Here is a 22,773-nt window from a genome sequence, read left to right as displayed (position 1 = left end):
ACAAGGGATTCATCATGTTACAGCACCGCCTTTCCATCCGCAGTCAAATGGGGAGGTCGAGCGCCTTGTCCGCACTTTCAAAAGCCAGATGAAAAAATTCCTTAGTGATTTTTCCACAGATGACGCTCTGCTGCAATTTCTGAGTTCTTATCACTTCACGCCTCTGGGTTATCGCAGCCCTGCTGAACTCTTGCATGGCCGCCAACCGCGCACTCTACTGCACCTGCTTCACCCTGTCAGGCCTTGTGCTGTGTCTCCTAGTGCGGGAAAATACTCGGTGGGTGCCGACGTGTGGGCACGAGGGTATGGATCTCACCCTAAATGGATTCCAGGGGTGGTCAAGGCTCTTCGCAGCCGCCGGCTTTGTGAAATACGTACGGACGACGGCATGGTTGTTCGCCATTATGACCAGATGCACCCACCAGCCCGAGAAGCCAGTCCTGTCGCTGCTGCTGATCCACCGTACGTGTTGATGCAGCCGACGTCGCTACCGCTTCCGAGTACGCCGGAACCGGCCCCAGTCGTGACGCCGCCTTCTCCGGGACCCATCTCGCTGGAGCGCACCCCCAGGTCCATGACACCTATGGATGCTGCTCCGGAGTTTTCACCCATCATCTCGTCCAGGAGGCACATCCCACGCACGAGCTTCCGTCCTGGACATTTTCGACCATACTCTCGTGTCTCTCCGCGTGATCTTCTCGGGGCCTCACAAGAGGCCATGGATGTCTCCGCACTGTCCATGTCTCCAAGGAAGTGAGTGTTTTTTTTCAAGGGGGGAAAAGTGTTGTGACAGTGCCACGACATTTAACAGTGCCACCACGACAGTACGCGCAAACGGCAATAGAGGCGCTCTGCAACTCGGCTGAGCGCGGGAGCGCCACCTAGCTACAAACGGCGCCGGCCGCACGTCACAGCACGGCAGTCGAATAAGAGATACTGAGTTGTTATCATGTAACCAGTTATTGTTTCTAAGTGAGTGTGTTTGAATATTCACACAATTATTGGTGATTAAAGGTTATAACACGTAGCCATTTTGGAAATACTTCCACCCTTGACTGAAAAACCAGTGATATGCCTTTTTGGACATTAGAAAAATCACTATGCTTCTGCTTAAAACAAGAACTGCACTGTTTTCTGCATCCCGCTGACACACTTTATATACCCTCCACTGTTAGTACTGCCATCTGTTAGTGATTATTGTACATTGACATAAAAAATAGGCAATGGTCAGATTAATGGAATTGGACTATGTATAAGCTATAATACATAATTCATATAGTCTTTAATAGAATATGCCCTAACTGACATCAGTCAGTGCTCTTAATATGTACAAGTAATTTACTAAACAGCTTAATTCTCATGTGGAAAGTTCCTTTCTGGCATAGTGTGTGTCTAATGATGGTAATATTGATATTGTAGGGTTTATATATATATATATATATATATATATATATATATATATATATATATATATATATATATATAAAAAGAAAGATGATGAGACTTACCAAACAAAAGCGCTGGCAGGTCGATAGACACACAAACAAACACAAATATACACACAAAATTCAAGCTTTCGCAACAAACTGTTGCCTCATCAGGAAAGAGGGAAGGAGAGGGAAAGACGAAAGGATGTGGGTTTTTGATATATTTTTTCCACGTGGAATGTTTCCCTCTGTTATATATATATATAACAGAGGGAAACATTCCACGTGGAAAAAATATATCTAAAAAGAAAGATGATGAGACTTACCAAACAAAAGCGCTGGCAGGTCGATAGACACACAAACAAACACAAATATACACACAAAATTCAAGCTTTCGCAACAAACTGTTGCCTCATCAGGAAAGAGGGAAGGAGAGGGAAAGACGAAAGGATGTGGGTTTTAAGGGGGAGGGTAAGGAGTCATTCCAATCCCGGGAGCGGAAAGACTTACCTTAGGGGGAAAAAAGGACAGGTATACACTCGCACACACACACATATCCATCCACACATACAGACACATATATATGTGTGTGTGTGTGTGTGTGTGTGTGTGTGTGTGTGTGTGTGTGTGTGTGTGTGTGTGAAAATAGGTTTTAAGATGATAATACCTTAATGAAACATGGTCAGCCGGTAAATTAAGTCCTGGCAACATTTTAAAAACTCATTTCTATATATGCAAATCACATCATGGTTATTCATAACAATATTACTACTCTTGACATAAGATTCACATCAGGATATAAGTCTTTATGGATCACTGTGTGTGGTCATTTGACACTGAATCAGAACAATTCTGATATGCTACTTCAATACCAGATGCACAAAACTTTACTGACTCAAAGAGAACGTGGTACATAAAAGGAAGAAAAGGATAACCTCCCACTGATGACAAGTAATTGAACATGAATTCTTCTGGAATCACATCTGTCTGCTTCCATATGAATATCCACATAACACAAGCAAGATTTCTGCTTACTTTTAAGATGCAGGAAATACTGGACTATATTTGTTTCCTCCCACCTCCTTAAAAATAAAATTTTACTCCTGTGGCACAAATTGCTGTTGGGCAAAATTATTGCAATGAATATCTAGAGTAAATGAAAAACTTGCTTCTGTTTTTCATCAGAGGAACAAAGATTAGGGAAAGAAAGGAAGGAAGATAGGTTTTACCATAATATTTAGAATGTGATCATTAGAGACAGAGAACAGGCTTAAAATGTCCTTTTTGTTCCCAACATCGTCTTTGAGAGATTTAGGGAATCTACAGAAAACCTTAACCTGATTTAAGCTGTGCTCCTCCCAAAAGCAAGTCCAGTGTTTTAATCACTGCACCACAACACATCATGGTGGAAGAATGGGTGATTAACACAGCTTTGTTATTCGATTCTGATGCGTGATGGTTTTCAGGGGCCAATGTATTAAGGAATGTTTGACTTATAGCAATAAGTGTTCTCTTTCCTAGATGGTATGAGCTCCCTGACAGTATTTGATATTTCATTTGTTTCTAACTGTGACCATATGCACTAACAAATATAGTCAAGATTAAATATTTATTCAACTTTACATACTGTTAAAGTTCCGAGAGTGTGCATTCATAGAAAAGTCAACAAATATGTTGTTTCCTCCTACATGTATCTTGTGGAAAGACCAGGAAGATAAAATAACAGTGATTCAAGTCCAGACAGAGGCTTACCGGCAATTGTTCTTCCCATGAACCATTCGCGACTGAAGCAGGGGGGGGGGGGGGGGGATGAGGGGGTTGCAGGGGCGGCCGGGGTGTTACAGTGGTACACAAAGTACCCTCTGCCGCATACTGCAAAATGGCTTGAGGAGTATACACTGATGAGCCAAAACATTATGGCCATGTGTTTAATAGCGTGTTGTCCCACGTTTCAAAGTACAACAGAGATTCTGCTTGGCATGGATGCTACAAGTCCTTGACAGGATTCCAGAAGTATGTGGCACCAGATGTCAATGCACAGGCCAATTCCCAAAAATTAAGGGATGGTGGTTTATGGACAAGCAGCTGGCGCCGGATATGTGTTCCAATGGGTACAGATCATTTAATGCCCCTCAAACCACTCTGGCACCATGGACAGTTATCCTAGGGGGAGACTTCAAACATAAAGTGATGCAAGTGGTCCACAATAATGTTCACATAATTCACTGCTGTCATGATGCCTTCGATTACCACCACAGATCCCATGGAAACCCAACTCACTGTACCCCACAATGTAATTCCTTCCTCACTGACCTGCACCTGTGGCATGGTGCACGTTTCATGCAGCCATTCATCTGGATGATGGCATGTAAGGACTCAATCATCAACCTGGTGAGACAAGGAATGCCATTCATTTGACAGGTGACACATTTCTATTGATCAGCAGTGAAAACGCAGTGATGCTGTACCCACTGCAGTCATAAATTGCCCATTTGTCTCTCTTCTGCTTACATTTTCTCCTTACTGTGTCACATGCCCGCAGCACCACCAGGACGCATTCAACCTCACTGTCGGCAGTTATCATAATGATGTAGGTCATCAGTGTAGATCAAGATACTGTTAGTAAGATGAAAACTTCAAATAAGAATTGCCCCAGAATTTAGTTTCACTATTCTTCAGTTTATTTTGGAAATATCAGGTTAAAGTCGCATATGCACTTTAGAAATCACAGTCCTGCCTTATAAAGTGAGAAGTACATTAGCAGAGACATGAGATTATTATTTCTCTCAAATTAATTGGTGTGGTTCAGTATTATTTTGAATAAATCACTTGAGAATGCAAAATTTTTAGAAAATATCCCAAGCTTGCTCAACAATCACTTTATTCCCACTGTAGGCACACACCTTGGTAGAAGTTTTAATTAAATTTAACAAACTCAATCTATCTGTAATAACTTGCAATACTTCAAACTCTTGACATATTTTATGCACTGGAAATGAAAAACTTCACCAAAAATAAATCTTTATGAAGATAATCACAATTTTATTCCAAGTCTCTCCAGTATAGCAGTCTTATTACACAAAATCGCTATGTAGGCTATTCTCCACCCACGCATCTTTCTCTCTCAACTCAAATTGTTATTGTGCACCATGACCTTATCCACAATCATACGAATAAACATAGTATGTTCAAAATGGGCAAGACCACCTATTAGAAGAAAAAGTCAATTTTTCTGACCTTTTATTGTAAATGGCCTTTATGTCAGAAATATTAGAAACACGATGTGTCTTCAAAAATTTTATGCAAGGCAATGATGTAAATTAGCTTTTGTGGAATTACAGGGTGAAGATATTCATAAGGAAATTAGAGTTGTGGAAAGTTTAATTACCTCCTTTGTTACGCACAATTTGATGCCCGTTAACTGTAAATGTTCATGGAGTAAAAACGTTGGCTGAGTCTAGTGGTAGTTTTAAAGAAAACATACTCATCTTTTTTTTAAAAGTCTCCTTCAATCCATTGCTTGAACTTCATCTGTCTAGAACCCAGATTCTCTTGTAGATCTGGAAACCCTATAGGTTGACGTGTTTCTTGAAATAACATAGAGGACAAACTGATTTGTATGTAATTTTCATTTTTAATTGTCCTAGATGTCTTGCTGCAGTCAATTACAATGTTCACTCAGCGAAATACATTCCATTTGTACGAACTTCAGAAAAACTTTACATCTCTCCTTCCTTCCTTCCCGCCAGACAACATACAACCAATTCGCACCCAGTCAACATCGTTCCAACGTACATCAGTGAAGATATAGTCATACAAAGATCAAAACACAGAACATTAAGTCAAAAGTAATTTGCAGAAAATGAAATTCACTCAACAGCACAATAGAACAATTACAATAATAAATAGTCACATAAACAAAAATTTATCATTTTGTAGTCCAGTAATTTTATGAAATTTGTTTATTAATTACAGGTGTTAATTGTGTTAGCACGACATATTATTCAGTCTGAGTTTAAAACCTTTCAAATACGGTTGAAAAAAAGATAAGATCATAAATTTGAGAATATGAGGCCTGTCTAAAAAATATTTCGAATACCTGATGGGGTTGAGACCCTAATCCCCTTCAAAAGAGACCCCTTGTGCTTGTGTTCAGCATTATCTCTTCTCTACTCTCAAAACGGGATCCTTCAGTGGCGTCTTCAGTTTTGGAAACAAACCCGAAGTCGCAAGGAGCCATGTCTAGAGAGTACGGAGGTTGGCGAATGGCTGTAATTCCATGTTTCTCCAAGAAATTTTGGATCAAGTGGGATGAATGTGTGGGGGGGACATTGTCGTGATGCAGTTGCCAGTTTTTTGTCTGGTCTTTTGCACTGAACTGCGTCACAGAGTCACTGGAGAACATCTTAATAGTACTCCTTTGTCACTGTTTGTCCTTCTGGTGTGTATTCGTGATGCACAATTCCACGTACATCAAAGAAGACAGTCAGCATCATCTTGATTTTGCTTCACACCTGCCGACTTTCTTCAGCCTTGGAGACTTGGGATGCTTCCATTGCGACAACTTTCTTTTTGTTTCTGGGTCATACCTGTATACCTGTGACTCATCTCCAGTTATCATGGTGATCAGAAACCCAGAATCAGTGTTGGTGGTGTCCAGAAGGTCCTGTGCAACATCAAAACGGAGATCTTTTTGTTCCAGCGGCAACAACTTGGGCACTAATTTCGCAGCCACTTGGTGCAAGTTCAAATCATCATGCAAAATTGTATATGCAGAATTATTACCCACTCCAACCTCTTGGGCAATCTCCCTCATGGTCAAACGATGATCTGCCATCACCAAATTTTGCATCCTCTCAACAACAGCTGCACTCCAAGCAGTTTGGGGCCTGCCAGAATGCTGGTCACTCTCCGCTGATGTGCGGCCATTTTTGAATCGGTTGAACCACTCCTTAATTTGTGTTACACCCATCACATCTTCTCCACACACCTGCTGAATCTTACGAATTGTTTCACTTTGAGAATCACCAAGCTTTGGACAAAATTTGATGCAGTATCTTTGCTCAACACATTCAGTCATCTTGAGAGAATCGGTCATCCGACGAACACATTGTGTAGCATCTCACTCAGTGACCGACAGGTATTGACTGACGCGCTGGAAGGTGGGGACAAAATTCATGCATAAAGATCTCTTCCTTTACTGTGTACAGTAGTGCCATGCTATCATCTCTATCTTGTGCAGGAAAATCAAAGGTCGGATATTTTTTAGACAAACCTCGAATACATGGTGCAAATGGCTTATTGCACGTTACCCCCACCTCCAAGAGTTTTGCTCACATTCCACTGCGAGGGAAAGTCTCGCAGGCATACAGAATGTTTACAAATTTGAAAAGTAGAACATGCAGTAAAACAAGTGTTTAAGAAATATCGTTGTAGGTTTCTGTGGTCTGAATAGTTGAAGGTTGATAAAAAGAGGCATCTGGTGTGCACTGAATTGGAGGGTGGTACCCAATGGTTCTTCATACTGCTGATGGTCTTGATGATTTTTTAGGAGTGGACACAGCTCCCAGGGTATTTCCTACAACATTCTGCGGTGTATTAACTTCAGAAACCAAAGTTCCCTAATCACATATATTAAATATTTCATCAGAAAATTGCAAGAAAAACAAGGCTCTCAGAGAGAGAGAAATGTCAAAATGAGTTCTTAACTGATTCAAGGTTAAGTGAAAAGAATACTTGGCAAGCCCTTAGGCAAAAGCAAATACTAACTCATCTTGAAAAAAAATTTGAGAAAGGTTACTTCTCGCAAAAAAATATTTTACATTTTGTCACATGTAATTATGCTGTTGAATTTTGTATAAATACTAATTAGCAATATTAAAGAAAAAATACTTATACTAAGACAAAATTATAAAGCAAATATTGATGTATTAGGGGCAACAACACTAAAACTAACACTCAACAATCAGTAAATTTTAACTTGGATGCAGAAAATATTAAGATAAATGATTTGTTCTCTTATATACTTGACTTCCTCAAGTTACTCAATTTATTGAAAAGTTAATACTATTTCGAAGACAGTCTTTCCTGTTACTTTCATCATAATTATAAAATACGATACCACTTGCAACACTATAGATTACGATACCAAATTCCCTACCAAAAACTGCGATACCATATATCAAAAGCAAGTCCTCTGTGCCTTTTTGCACATTGTCAATAGTTCATGAAATTCTGTGTGCAGCATAGACACTACTAAAATGTCAAAGCACTACTCAGTTCCAGGATTATGTGTATAGTAGTTCAAATATAAGTCCGGTGTGCTAATATGGTACAACTTCAATTGGGGATGCCATACGGTAAAACTTACCACATAACTAAAAGTTCTTTATGACAATTTAAGTTCAAGTCCAGTTGAGGATACCATGTAGTGTGTTTAAACACACAGCCAAGTTCACCATCAATTTGCTTCAACTCATCGTTTAGGATACTATAAAACATCAATGAAATAACATATTTATAAGCACTATGGTGAATGTTTTTAGAAACATGTCATGTTACTAATACTTAAAGCACAAATGAAAATATCCTCCCCAGATCATGGAGTTGTCTGAAATATACATACTATTTCTGGTTGAAAATTCACTTAAAACTGGACAGAATTGGAAAATGTCACTGTACACAGATGATATTATATATTAAATTTTGGGAAGCAAGTGCTCACAGATTTCAACAACTCCTGTGATATCTTTTACACGCTTAAGTGAAAATAGGATTTGTTTGTTTCAGAGTTCTATGTCATAGTCATCTATGTAAAATTGTATGGTGCCTTATGCACTGTTTACAAGCTGTTCAAAGACAAAGAATAGTATACATATATTCTAATTATCAGACAGTATCTTCAAGGTATTTACAAAGATGATAAAATGTTAGCAGCTTTTTATGGGGTGTGGGTATGGCAAAGTAGTCTATGTACCTATTAGTATCATTCAAGAATCACCCCCATACTCATAGTCGGTTACATAAATAACAAAACATCAAAGAAAATATGTAATAGCACTAAGATATTTACAAGTCATTGTGTGGGATATGGTTGTGTTGAAACACTTATAAACTAGAATTTCTGTATAGATAAATGTTGATCATTACGTGTTTCCATAAGTCACTGTATGGCTGTAACACTTGGTGCACATCAAGCACAGGACAATTCAGTATAGTGTCTCCCATCTGAAGTAAAATGTTTCAATAACTTAGTATATACTTCATCATGTTTTCAAGAAAGTAACAAAATAACTCCCACCTCTCATTAGATTTCCAGAAACAGTGATGATACAGTTATATGTCTCAAGTATATAGTCTGATACAATAAGTAGGTCAATTTATAAAGCCTTTTGAGTACTGAATACATCAACCATCAAGTGTTCAGATGTGTTGTCTTGACTTACCTTACATGATTCAGTGTAAATATAAAAAAAATTCTAAGTTCAGAAATAAACAGTTTTCACTTCTCATTACCTTTCAACAGTGTCCAAGTATGTACTGGTGTACAGGTACAGTTGTTAATTCACTAAAAAACATTCTCCAGTTTACTTCCTATTTTCAAGTGTCATGTTCTTCACATTAATTACTAACAAGATGCTTAATCCCATTTCAGTGTACAGATTACTGACATGTTGCCTAATTACAAAAGATGTCACACTTCACATAGAATCAACCTTTCTGCATAAATATAACTGAGTGTTTACTTGCATCTGTTACTTCAAATCACAAACAACTTGCTTTACAAACCATGCTGACTATGTGTGTCTTTCATAAACTTTGTCCACAGCAAGAAAAGACAGGTTCCCTAACCAGCCCCTACCTAATATCATTCTCCTCATTACCATTACATCAGTAATACATCAATACTTCATTAAATACATCAAATATCTCCTCACTGCATCAACATAACAACTTCATCTCATATCGTCATAATATCACCTCATTACTTCACTGAACTCCATAATAATAATCACGTACAAAAAATTACCTGCTCCATCTTACACGATACATCAACCTAACAGAATAACACCACTTAGCAACAGACCTCACAACTGGTATAGGTTTTCCTGTAACAATGGAAACAGACCTTACACTATTTACATGTTTTATTATTTTACTGTGTGTAATCATTGCATTGCTTGCACAACTCATTACTGTACATAATCATATTACTTCAACTTAAGGGCCAGAGAGGTAACACTCCCTACGATCACTTCATTACTTTCAAATACACTTCACTAGGCAACTGTACTTTCCCTTGTTACATTATACAAACGCTTTGAAAACTAGTGCATGACACTAAATATCTCAGGTGTACTATTCTACTAACAGCCATATATATCCCATATACTCCCTCAAAACTTACCAAGAATTGTGTATACAGGGTGTACTAATTTCATTACTCATGCAATTATACAACCTTTTACACTTAAATGTTTACTGGTCACTCAGGGTGTTCAACATAATTTGATCATCATCATCTTGGACAGTTTCCAGCCTCTGGCCGGGTCTGTATGGAACATAGGCCTCTCCATTGTCTTCTGTCTTGCCACCATCTCTCCGTCTTCACCTTGGTCCAGTCTTCTCCTTTCTTCGGGACACATTCCTCTACTCCTTTCAGCCATCTGTCTCTCGGTCTTCCTCTTGGTCTCTTTCCTTCCAGTTTCATCTCGTGTATTCTCCTGTGTATCCTCTTCTCCTCCATTCTCTTAATGTGTCCATACCATCTCAGCACTAATTTCTCTATCTCCTCCTGTAATGGTTCCCTCTTCATTAACTCTCTGATCCTCTTATTTCTTAACCTGTCTATCTTTGTCACTCCAATACTGTTTCTCAAGAATTTCATCTCGCTAGTTTGTACTTTGCTTTTCTCTCTTCCTTTCATAACCCAGTTTTTTTATGCATATGTCAGGATTGGGACATAGTATGACTGGTATATAATCTTTTTACTGATTTGGGATACGTCCTTGCTCCATATCATGCTTCTGACACTCTTCTGAAATGCTTCTGCTTTTCTCCCCTGCTCGTTTATTTCGCTGTCGTTTTTTCCATCTTCCTGTATCAGGATTCCTACGTACTTGAAACTCTCCATTCTCCTCAATTGTTCCCCACCAATTGTTATTACCATTGTTCCTCTCTCCTTCTTTCTTGTTGTGATAATCACCTCACTCTTACTTATACTAAATTTCATCCCATATTCTTGTACTGTTTGTTCCCATACGTCCAACTGCTCTTGTACTTCCTCCTCCTTATTCCCCCAAATCACCAGATCATCTGCAAACACCATAGTTTTCATCTTCCTTTCGTCAGTTACTTGTACTACTATACTCATTATATCATCCATCACTACAATGAAGAGTAACGGTGAAAGTGCACTTCACTGCCTCAAGCCATTCCTCTGTTCAATCCAAGCTGATCTCTCTCCTCCCACTTTCACACAGCTCACACTTCCATGGTACATTTCCCTTATCCTCCAAATAATCTGTTTTGCTACTCCTCTGTTCTCCAGGGCTTTCCACACTTTGCTTTTACGTACACTATCATACACTTTTTCAATGTCCATGAAGGTCATTAGTAGATCTATTCCGTATTCATAGTGCTGTTTCTGCAGTTGTCTTACAGCAAAAATTAGATCCACTGTGGACCTTCCTATTCTGAAGTCATGTTGCTCTTCTCTCATTCTTCCATCTAATTTTGCCCTAATTCATGCTTCCAAAATTTTCTCAAAAATCTTTGCACAATGAGTCATCAATGTTATCCCCCAATAGTTCTTGCACTCTTTTCTATTTCCATTCTTAAAGATTGGGACAGTTATTCCCTTCTTCCAGTCTTCTGGGATCATCTTCTGTCTCCACACAATTTTCATTACTCGATATAGCCATTGTATCCCCACCTCTCCTGCTGTTCTAACCATCTCTACACTTAGCTACCCAGACCTGGTAACTTCCCTCCCTTCATAATTTGATATACTTCTATATTTTGTAAAATTCCATTACCTTACCTTTTTGGTATAATTGAACCACTTCTTTTCTTTTTTTAACAACAAACAGAGAAAGAATCTCCTGCATTACTTTTGTACTCAGAAAACAAGCAAACAGGTGTTAACTCTCTGAATTTTACGTAATCACTGTTGTAAAGGTTTTATGTCTGTGTTTATTATCAAAAATGACTGTTCACCAATGTTTCCACCAACTGAGAGGGTTTCGTACCTGAAGTGTATTGAGTACAGTCACGTTTGAAGCTGCAAAATATGGATAAAATTAAAGGGAGGATGTCAGTTTAACCTATCACCTCTACTATTATTAACTCTCACATGTGGGGGGGGGGGGGGGGGGGGAGGGGGGGCGGAGGGGGCTGTTTATTATTTGTCCACTAACCACCTCTATTTTTTAAATTCTTATCACCATTTCTGTTCTCAGAATTTCTATTCCGGTAAAACTGTTGGACCCCTGATAATTTCTAAAATTATTTGTATTCCTGTCATTCCTACCCAGGGTGCTGGTGTTATGACCTTGTTTAAAATTGTCATTATTATTAGTATTTCTATTATGATTGTGGTTACTCCAGTTTGGCCTCCTGAAATCAGTAATATTGTCACATAGAAGAAGGTGTAATTAGATGAATGACGAACACTAACTTCACTTAATGAAGGTTTATTCAGCACTTGCACATACAAAAGTGCAGAGCAAACTGCCTCCGGCCAGAACACATATAGTATATACACAGCTACAGAACATTCCAGTACAATGATGCTTGACATTTGTGGATGCTTCTAGAATGTACTCAAACCGAATATATAAATTAAAGCTGTACAGTCCAGGTGAGTTTTGAACTCATGGTCCTCCATGCAGCAGTTTAGTATCATAACCGCTACACCACAGCACTACTCAGCTTCTTCTGTGACAATATGTTGACCAAACCTGTTTATACCCTGTCCAACTTTTCTACATATTTCAGGAACTGGTCTACACTATCATCTGGCCCATAAACTAACACCATTTGAATTCTTTTTGGTAGCCTTCTCTTAAGTGCATCTGTTTGAGTTAATTCATCAAAAGGTTGGTCTAAGTGTGCAAGTTTCATGATCTGGTCTTTGCAAAACTCTTTCATATCCCCTCTCTGCTCCCTGTACATCAGACCATTTAAAAACTCACTCTTTATCGTTGCCTGTTCAGTGTGAGACCAGAACTTTTTCAAGAAACACTGTTCAAATTCATCTATGGACAAATGGCTACAGTCAAGTTGGATGGCCCATGACAAGGTTTCCTCTTCTAATGATCTTTTAATCAACTTAATTCTTAATTCATCACTCATACCAGAGAGAAAACTATCGTGGCAATGTTGTATCATCACTGATACCAGAGAGAAAACTTTCATGGCAATGTTGTATAAAATCAATGGAATGACAATGCTTGTCACCAGGGAAACACTTTTGTGGCAGAGTAGGATAGCTTGGGTGTCCTACATTACAGAATGTTTTTAGATAAGCCCCATCTTGTAACAGTTGTTTTTGTTTTTTGATAATAGTGGCATGACTATGTAAGTCTGACACACCTGAGTGTCTTATCTCGGCTATCTTCTGAACTTTTTCATCTACATCTAAGGCAACATTGTCTATTTTTTCATTTAGCTTATTTATAAAGGTTGCAGCTTGTTTACTAGTGTTTCCAACTTGTTGTTTAGCTCAATTTATTCACTCTGTGGAAACCTCCAGGTGAAATATCAAAAATACAGCATTCCATCTCTGTTGGTCCATCATGGCCAGAGGACACCGACTGATTAAGTAATTGTCAATGTCAATAAAATTCACCAACAGGCATGTAATTTAAGATATTATGTTATTTTATTCTGAAGGCAACCAGTTCCAGCATTTCATTATGCCATCTTCAGGCCCCATATGCTTCTATCCAAATTAATAAACTTGTCGTAAAGCCCCATAAATCATGGGATATCGTGAATTCAATTGGTTATATAATTGCATCATTTGAAGACATGAAAGCAACTCTGCTGCATTCACGTTTCACCATAGATGGAATTCTAATAGTTTTATCGAGATTTAAGTTAGTAGTTCCTTGTTTACATTATGACCATCTTTTTTACAGTAGTTTCAAAATTCTGTGCATCTGAGAACATATATCATGGATAAATACAGGATGATTATAATTAAAGGTTTCAGTTTCAAAACACTGTAAAAAAAAAAAAAAAGAACCGGTCAGAATGATTTCAAATTTGAACGGATTATTATCACAGAAGGAGGAAACATTATGGGAAAAAAAAGAAAATCTTCCCACTAGATGGCACTGTAAGTGGCATAAAGTAAACAGGTTCAGCTTCACGCGACAGATGAATCGTGATATGGTGGCTGTGGTATACCATCCATATTGTGCTATGTGCATGGCCACACAAGTTTGGCGTTCAAAAGATGTGGCACTGTTACGAGGGTGTGTTCTCCACATCATTGGAAGTATTACACATCATGCTTATTGCTCTGTTGACTTTCCCACTTCACTGATGAAAGTTGCAATCCTCTGTCACTAGAGGGCTCTGAATTTTAGTGTCTAGCATAAGTATGTCAGTGTGTGAGAAACAGCATGCTTCACTCATGGAACACTCTCTCCATCAGCATGAAATACCAGACCTCACGAGTACTGTGACATCTGCAACAATCTGACTCCTTGTGTTCACTGCTATTAATCATCCTCCACACAATCCCCACTTGGCACTATCTAATTTTCACCTGTTTCCAAACCTTAAACACCACTTTGAGGACTTCACTTTGATAGTGATGAAGTGGTGAAAGCAAAGGCCAGGTTATGGATCCATTAACAAAGTCAAACATTTTACAGTGATGTTATCAACAAACTGGTATCTCATCACCACAGTGACTAAGAAATAAATATATAGATGTAGAATGTTAATAAAGTTCATTTTATTTAAAAAGCTTAAAAAGTTTTCACATACAAAATTTGGAAGCATTACTTTTCAGCACACCCTAGTAGTTAAATAAACCTGTCTCTCAGCACACAGTCGTACCACTTCGGACGGGAAAAGTCAGTTTTTAATATTCATGTGGCTAAAAAATCACTTAAAACACAGCGATGAAATTGGCTTTTCATTGTCCTGACATTAAAACTGCAAAACAACAATGAAACTGGTTTTTCATTGTTGTGAAACTGGTGCAAGACCTGTTCAATATGCTGTCCACCATTTTTTGCCACAAGCTGAAATAGAGAAACAGCACGTTCCATAACAGATCAGAGTGACTCAGGGGTAATGCTGTTTTATCTCCAGAAGTGATGAACAACATGTTATTAAATCAGTAATATAGAACACGAGTACAGTAATAGGAAAATAAAGTCACTGGTTAATGAGAACAAAATAAAGAGTCACTTCTACACAACAAAAAATAAGGTTACACTGCATCCAACAGTGAGAAGGTTCAGTCAGAGTCCAGGTCTGATCACTGAAGTAAGATTGTCCCACAGCCAAGACCATGAGGCAATGGTTGGTAGTGAGTGTGGGTGTAATTTGCGATGGCTAAGTGGACTGGAGGACACAGGGCAGACAGTGCCCAGTGAGGCTGCGATCAGTGGTTGTGCAGTGACAGCGTAACGATTTGTGGTGTGTACTGCAAGTGAAGTCCTTAAGTACACACCCAGCAGAAGCATATTACACAGACAGTTTCCAGGTGGCACATGACAGCATAGGAAATAGGTCCATGGTCATGGGCCCCCTGGAGTGACACTGGCACCATGGTGTAGTTTGGTGCTTTCCATAAGTCAGCCAGTAAATATGCTAATGTTTATCGGCCATGAATGTGAAGTCTTGTGTTTGTTTTCCAGCAGCCGAGTTGTGGTGAGAGAGTTGCCAGAAGGCTGAATGTGATGTGGTACAGCTGAATTATCCAGGCATACTGCACAGGGATACTGCAACCCTTCCCCTTCCAGGAGGCACGGAGAAGCCATCTCGAGAAAGTGAGGTTTGGGGGAAAGGGCACAATGCAGAGATGAGGTATGTGATGCTGGGCTGTGGCAGAGAAGCTGATGCATCAGTTGTACTTACAAAGCATCATGATATAGTGATGCTGAGGAGGTGTCAGTAAGTGTCGGCATTCAAAAGGCTGACATTGGAGGCAAGGGTGCGAGAGGTGCCCGGCTGTAGACTGGGGTGACGGTATGGCAGCACTGGGAATGATGTTCTGGTGGGTGCACAGTGCCATGCCCCTCAAGAAGGCTGGGCATGCTTACTCTATGAAGTGGAAAGAGCAGCATTGGGCACAGCTGGAGAAGGAGGCTGGGCCAGCTATCTATGGAGACGACATCCAAGGAGGAGCACTATCAGGTGGAGACCAGTGGATGGCAGTCAGCACTGTGCAGAGTCCTCTCCCTGAAAACATTAAAGGAACCTGAAATGTGAAACATAAGGGCCTGGGAAATTCTGTGGACTCTACAGGAAAGGAAGTGTGAAAGAAGCTTGAAGCAGGAGAGACAGCAACTCAGTAAGTGCAGGCTCAAGAAGGGCTAAGTGCAACATAGAAGGCAATAATGCTTCATGAACACTGGGTGTTGTTGGCTCCTGGTGCGGGCAATGCTTTAGCAATGGAAGCTGGCTATGTCTGCACCAAGAAGTGAGAGGCGCAGTATTGGGTGCAACTACTGGAGGGCAGATGGCCCGATGGCAGGTGTAGACTGGGGCAGCAAGAAATGGAGCAGAAGTCCCAGTGTAGAAGAAGGCCTGGAGCAATGCCACCATTGGGCCAGCTATGGTTGCGGTGGACAATGGCAGTGTCAGGTGTGGAAGAAGGAAGGTGGTCGTCAGACAGCAGACAGGATGCGAACCTGCCAGGAATGTGGCCCTGCAGGCAATGGTGTATCCTGGACATTGGGCATTGGCCACCAATGACACCATGGCCTGATCCATGGCAACCACTGTTTTGGCAATGTGAGGTGGGCAACTGGAGCCAGCTGTTGGCGAAAGCTTCGAGAAAGGGGACGTTGGGAGTGGCCAGTGCATGCCTGGAATGGAATGGAAAATGAGTGTGCTGTCCGTGTGTATGGAGGGCCAAGGAAATGGGAAAAAGTTCAGAAATGACTGCCGTGATCAAGATGGCAGAGAAAAGCTGAGAAATAGAATGGAACACTAGACACAGAGATGTGGACCAATGGCCGAAGAGATGCGAGTACATGGTAGAAGATAGAGCACATGCGAGAATGTGTACACAATGCGTGCAATGACATATGGAGGTGCACAGTGACACATGTTGGAGTGTGCAGGATAGCTTTAGTATGGGTTGGAGTGTGCAGAAGAGAAATGGTGCACATTGAAGCACACAGAAGAGCATTGGCATGTGTTGTAGCATGCAGAGGGAATACAAGGGAAAGTAAAACAGCAGTTATAGTGTGGCACAAGGAAATAGCAAGGAGAGCTACAGAAGATGGGAAATGGCCAAGGAATGATAGATGCCACAGGAAAGGCCAGCTCTATGACAATGAGTAAAGAAGAACTGGTGGATGATGAAACCAGCAGGGAGGGCAGATGGTGCTGGGTGAGCCGGTGATCCTGTACAAGCTCGTGGCACCCGAAGAGCTGGTGGCTCCAAAGCAGGCATCGACAGGGTCTGAGTTGCAGGAACTGGCCAGACCCATGGCACAGGAGCTAGTGGGGCCTGTGGCACAGGGACACGAAGACACATCTGGACTGGTCACATGTCACAAAGAGGACAACATACTTAATGATGTGCCACCAGATATGATGAAAAACACTTTATTAAGTCAGTAAATTTGGAACTTGAGTAACATGAAAATGGACAGCCACTGCTTGATATGAGAACAAAATAAAGAGTCATTTCTAGACAACAAGAAATAAGATTACACTATATCCACCAGTAAGAAGATCATTCAGAGTCTATGTTTGATCACTGAAGTAGGATTGTCTCACAGGGTTTGTAAGTCCCGAGTCCATGAGGCAGTGTTCAGTAGTGTGTATGGGTGCACCTGGCAACAGCTGAGTGGATTGAAGGTGGTGTCCTGTGAGCTCTCAGTCAGTGGGTGAGAGGCAGTGTGCAGTGATGCCAATAACAGCTTGTGGAGTGCACTACATGCAAGTTCCTTCCAGGCTGCCAATAGCAGTGCGACTGGTTTTGCTCAGAGACAGCTGGTGTCAGACCTCACAGAACTCCTTATATTGGAACTAATGGAAAGACAGGCTGGCTGTGCGCCAGACAGCTGTTTAAGTACACACCCAACAGAAGCATACACGAATAGTTTCCAGGCAGTACATGATCACCGAAGGAGATACGTTCGTGACTGTGGTGCCAACTGGAGTGACACTGGTACCATGGTGTTGCACAGTGTTTTCCGTAAGTTGGCCAGTAAATATGCTTATGTTTACCAGCTGTAGACATGAAGTCTCGTGTTTGTCTTCCAGTGGCCGAGTTACAGTGAGACAGTCACCGGAAGGCTGAATATAGTGCAGTGCAGCCGAATTATCCAGGGGTACTACACCAGGATCATTCAAATGTATTGCACATTGTGTGCCTTCAATTTAGCTACATTTGTTATTGGAGCAATGAAGTGTCTTTCAGATACACCAAAGCGAGAAGTCACGCAGATTAAGATCAGGTGATCTGGATGACCAAGCTGTAGGGAAATGATACCTGATAATTCCAGTTTTTGTAAAATGCCTCTGCGGTGACTCTTCACTGGCTGTGCAATGAATGGAGGACCACCATCTTGCATAGTAATGATCCTATCCACACATCAATGCTGTTGAAGGGATGGAGTGACATTGGTGTGCAGAAGACTCTCATAGCATTTACCAGTGACAGTACAGGTGACAGGCTGTCAACCCACACCACATAGTTACCTTTGCAGAATGAAGTGGTACCAGTTGATGAATGAGCAGATTATCTGTTCCCCATGTTCTTCAACTCTGGGTACTGACACATCCTTTGAAATGGAAATGGATGTCATCTGTCCACAGAATGTTCCACGGTAATTTATTGTCCACTTCCATGTGAGCAAAAATTCTAGAGCAGAAGTTTGTCTTACTGGCAGGTCAGTGTTCCACACCTAAACATGGGTAATTTTGTATGGATAGCAATGCAGGATGTTTTGTGGAATTGTATGCAACATGCTCATAGATATGTCCATAGTTTAAGCAATTACCCATGTACTGCATCTTTGCACACCATCGCTTGATCCCTCCTGCAATGCTGTGGCCACATCTTCTACTGACATCTGATCAATTGTTCCCCCCCCCCCCCCCTCTGCCCATCACACTTCAAAAAATCTGTGTTTCCGAATTTCATAATCATTTTCTCCAGACCCTTGGCAGACATCGGACCAATGCCTTTTTTTGTATCCTTGAGTGTCCAGAACTTCTGCAGAGCTCTTGGCACAAACTCACTGTTCTTATAACTGCTTTACCAGCAGCATGCAATCCTGTGCTGAGACAGTAACACCAAGTATCTCAGATGCAAACTGAGGAACAGCTGTGTACCTTGAGTCTTTTATTTTGCAATACTGCCACTTACAGTGCCATCTAGTGGTAAAAGTATGTTAATTTCTTTTTTCCACAATGTTTTCCCCTTCTTTGATAATATTCCATTCTAATTTGACGTCATTCTGAGCAGTGGTTCTTTTTTTATAGCAGTTTGGAACTGGTACTTCAATTATGATCACCCTGTATATTAATAAAATCATAGTCATTTAATAAAGATATCAAGTGTGAAATGCAATATCCAAAAGCAAGTAAGTATTTATGCTGGTATTAAAGACTTGAATCTGTATAAGGAGTATCAATGTGAGACTGATGAGCCACATTGTATATTCTGACGAACTTTAGATAAAGAAGAAGTTTATGAGGTGTTTTTCATGTTGTTTTTCTTGATGTAGACATAATCTGACCCCTCAACATTGTTGGTTCCACCAGACACATGGCTTGGGATCATTATCCATTCTGGTTTTGGATGTCTTCCTTCATCCTCTCCTTCCTGGTTTGTTCCTCTTCAGACCGATTTTCCCAAATATATGTTTTTGACCTACAACAGTGGAATCTGTTTCAACTACAGAACTCCAATTGTATATAACATTTATCTTTCTGGTCCTGAAAGTAATGGAATGATTGCATTTGTACCACACATAAAATGGAAAAATAAATTCCAAAACCAAATCCTTCGGATGAGAAATCCCTACTCCAATAGAAGGTTGCTGGTTATTACCCCCAAAGTATTTCTTTCCAGATAGTAAGTAATGTTGTACTATGTTTGGTTAAAATTCATCCAGGAGCTTAGGAAGAGCTTCTTACCCAAGATTTTTCCCACATATGCACATGCCACATATATATCTCATATATATTTAACATATTTGTTATGCAACAGTTTTACTGCATGAACACAAAAATGTAGTGAGTGATAAATAATTTTTTTTTTTTCCTTTCATCATTTTGTGGAGGATGTCAGTGAGAAAAAGTCATGTAAATGTTTGAAATTATGAGTAAAATTTGTTGCAAGTGACTAAGTGCTCTCATTCCTGTCTGGCTATCTGTGAACTGTGCACTACACTTCTTTTTCATCCCCCCCCCCCCACCCAATCCCTTTTGGAGGTAGGTGGTTCATACCCCCACAGTTGTACTTTCCAGGAAGTAAGTAATAAGCATACCAAGTTTAGTTGAAATCAACCCAGTGGTTTAGAAGATGTGAAACATACATAATATATACATATGAATATAATAGAGGGAAACATTCCATGTGGGAAAAATATATCTAAAAACAAAGATTCTGTAACTTACCAAACGAAAGCGTTGGTACGTTGATAGAGACAATAACAAACACAAACACACACACAAATTTCAAGCTTTCGCAACCCATGGTTGCTTCATCAGGAAAGAGGGAAGGAGAGGGAAAGACGAAAGGATGTGGGTTTTAAGGGCGAGGGTAAGGAGTCATTCCAATCCCGGGAGTGGAAAGACTTACCTTAGGGGGATAAAAGGACGGGTATACACTCGCACACACACACATATCCATCCGCACATACACAGACAGAAGCAGACCTCATCACCTTGACAAGCTTCATCCTGACTCACAACTTCTTCACTTTTGAAGGCCAGACATACCAACAATTAAAGGGAACAGCCACGGGTGCCAGGATGGACCCCTCATATGCCAACCTATTTATGGGTCGCTTAGAGGAAGCTTTCTTGGTTACCCAGGCCTGCCAACCCAAAGTTTGGTACAGATTTATTGATGACATCTTCATGATCTGGACTCACAGTGAAGAAGAACTCCAGAATTTCCTCTCCAACCTCAACTCCTTTGGTTCCATCAGATTCACCTGGTCCTACTCCAAATCCCATGCCACTTTCCTTGACGTTGACCTCCATCTGTCTAATGGCCAGCTTCACACATCCATCCACATCAAACCCACCAACAAGCAACAGTACCTCTATTATGACAGCTGCCACCCATTCCATATCAAATGGTCCCTTCCCTACAGCCTAGGCCTTTGTGGCAAACGAATCTGCTCCAGTCCTGAATCCCTGAACCATTACACCAACAACCTGAAACAGCTTTTGCATCCCGCAACTACCCTCCCGAGCTGGTACAGAAGCAAATAACCAGAGCCACTTCCTCATCCCCTCAAACCCAGAACCTCTCACAGAAGAACCCCAAAAGTGCCCCACTTGTGACAGGATACTTCCCAGGACTGGATCAGACTCTGAATGTGGCTCTCCAGCAGGGATACGACTTCCTCAAATCCTGCCCCGAAATGAGATCCATCCTTCATGAAATCCTCCCCACTCCACCAAGAGTGTCTTTCCGCCGTCCACCTAACCTTCATAACCTCTTGGTTCATCCCTATGAAATCCCCAAGCCACCTTCCCTACCCTCTGGCTCCTACCCTTGTAACCACCCCCGGTGTAAAACCTGTCCCATGCACCCTCCCACCACCACCTACTCCAGTCCTGTAACCCGGAAGGTGTACACGATCAAAGGCAGAGCCACGTGTGAAAGCACCCACGTGATTTACGAACTGACCTGCCTATACTGTGACGCTTTCTATGTGGGAATAACCAGCAACAAACTGACCATTCGCATGAATGGACACAGGCAGACAGTGTTTGTTAGTAATGAGGATCACCCTGTGGCTAAACATGCCTTGGTGCACGGCCAGCACATCTTGGCACAGTGTTACACCGTCCGGGTTATCTGGATACTTCCCACTAATACCAACCTATCCGAACTCTGGAGATGGGAACTTGCCCTTCAATATATCCTCTCTTCCCGTTATCCACCAGGCCTCAATCTCCACTAATTTCAAGTTGCCGCCACTCATACCTCACCTGTCATTCAACATCTTTGCCTCTGCACTTCCGCCTCGACTGACATCTCTGCCCAAACTCTTTGCCTTTAAATATGTCTGCTTGTGTCTGTATATGTGTGGATAGATATGTGTGTGTGTGCGAGTGTATACCTGTCCTTCTTTCCCCCTAAGGTAAGTCTTTCCGCTCCCGGAATTGGAATGACTCCTTACCCTCTCCCTTAAAACCCACATCCTTTCATCTTTCCCTCTCCTCTTTCCAGGAAGTTTCATATCAGCGCACACTCCACTGCAGAGTGAAAATCTCATTCTGGAAACACCCCCCAGGCTGTGGCTAAGCCATGTCTGCGCAGTATCCTTTCTTTCAGGAGTGCTAGTTCTGCAAGGTTCGCAGGAGAGCTTCTGTAAAGTTTGGAAGGTAGGAGACAAGATACTGGCAGAAGTAAAGCTGTGAGGACCGGGCGTGAGTCATGCTTCGGTAGCTCAGATGGTAGAGCACTTGCCCGCGAAAGGCAAAGGTCCCGAGTTCGAGTCTCGGTCGGGCACACAGTTTTAATCTGCCAGGAAGTTTCATATCAGTGCACACTCCGCTGCAGAGTGAAAATCTCATTCTGGAGCACATTGTTTTGTTCACAAGTTTTGTTTAAAATTACACTTAAAGAGAGAGAATATATTTGAGAGGAACCATTTGTCTATGGGTTAAATGCCTTGCTATCGTAGTTAAAACTGACATGAAAAAGTTAATGAAACTGCACAGTTTCACACCACGGCACAACAAAGCACTGCATTTTCTTTCTTGTTGTCAGTTTTAACAGTAAACCTGCAAATTGTCATTTAAATAATATTTAGCCTATGTCATTATGAATTTTTTTATTAGAGCACTGTCTAAAAATTTGAAGTAAATTGGCCAAGCATTTTTCAAGATTTTTCACTAACAATGAATTGTTGCTAACAAAAATCTTAAAAAATATTGACCAATTTACTTC

At 40.8% G+C, this 22,773-nt stretch overlaps 1 protein-coding gene across 1 annotated transcript in view; it reads left to right on the top strand.

Moving 5' to 3' along the window:
- LOC126195649 (coiled-coil domain-containing protein 103) overlaps nucleotides 1-15,877 on the top strand; it is a 63,027-nt gene extending 47,150 nt beyond the window's left edge. Inside the window, exons 4-5 of the mRNA XM_049934274.1 lie at nucleotides 15,390-15,566; nucleotides 15,682-15,877. Of these exons, the coding sequence (XP_049790231.1) occupies nucleotides 15,390-15,566; nucleotides 15,682-15,877 (373 nt within the window). The remainder of the gene's footprint in view (nucleotides 1-15,389; nucleotides 15,567-15,681) is intronic.
- Nucleotides 15,878-22,773: the final 6,896 nt, after the last annotated feature.

This window comes from Schistocerca nitens, chromosome 7 (assembly GCF_023898315.1).
Source record: "Schistocerca nitens isolate TAMUIC-IGC-003100 chromosome 7, iqSchNite1.1, whole genome shotgun sequence".
In the NCBI taxonomy this organism is placed as follows: Eukaryota; Metazoa; Arthropoda; class Insecta; order Orthoptera; family Acrididae; genus Schistocerca; species Schistocerca nitens.
Note: the sequence above shows the minus strand (reverse complement) of the source record. Positions and strands in the feature narration are given on the sequence as shown.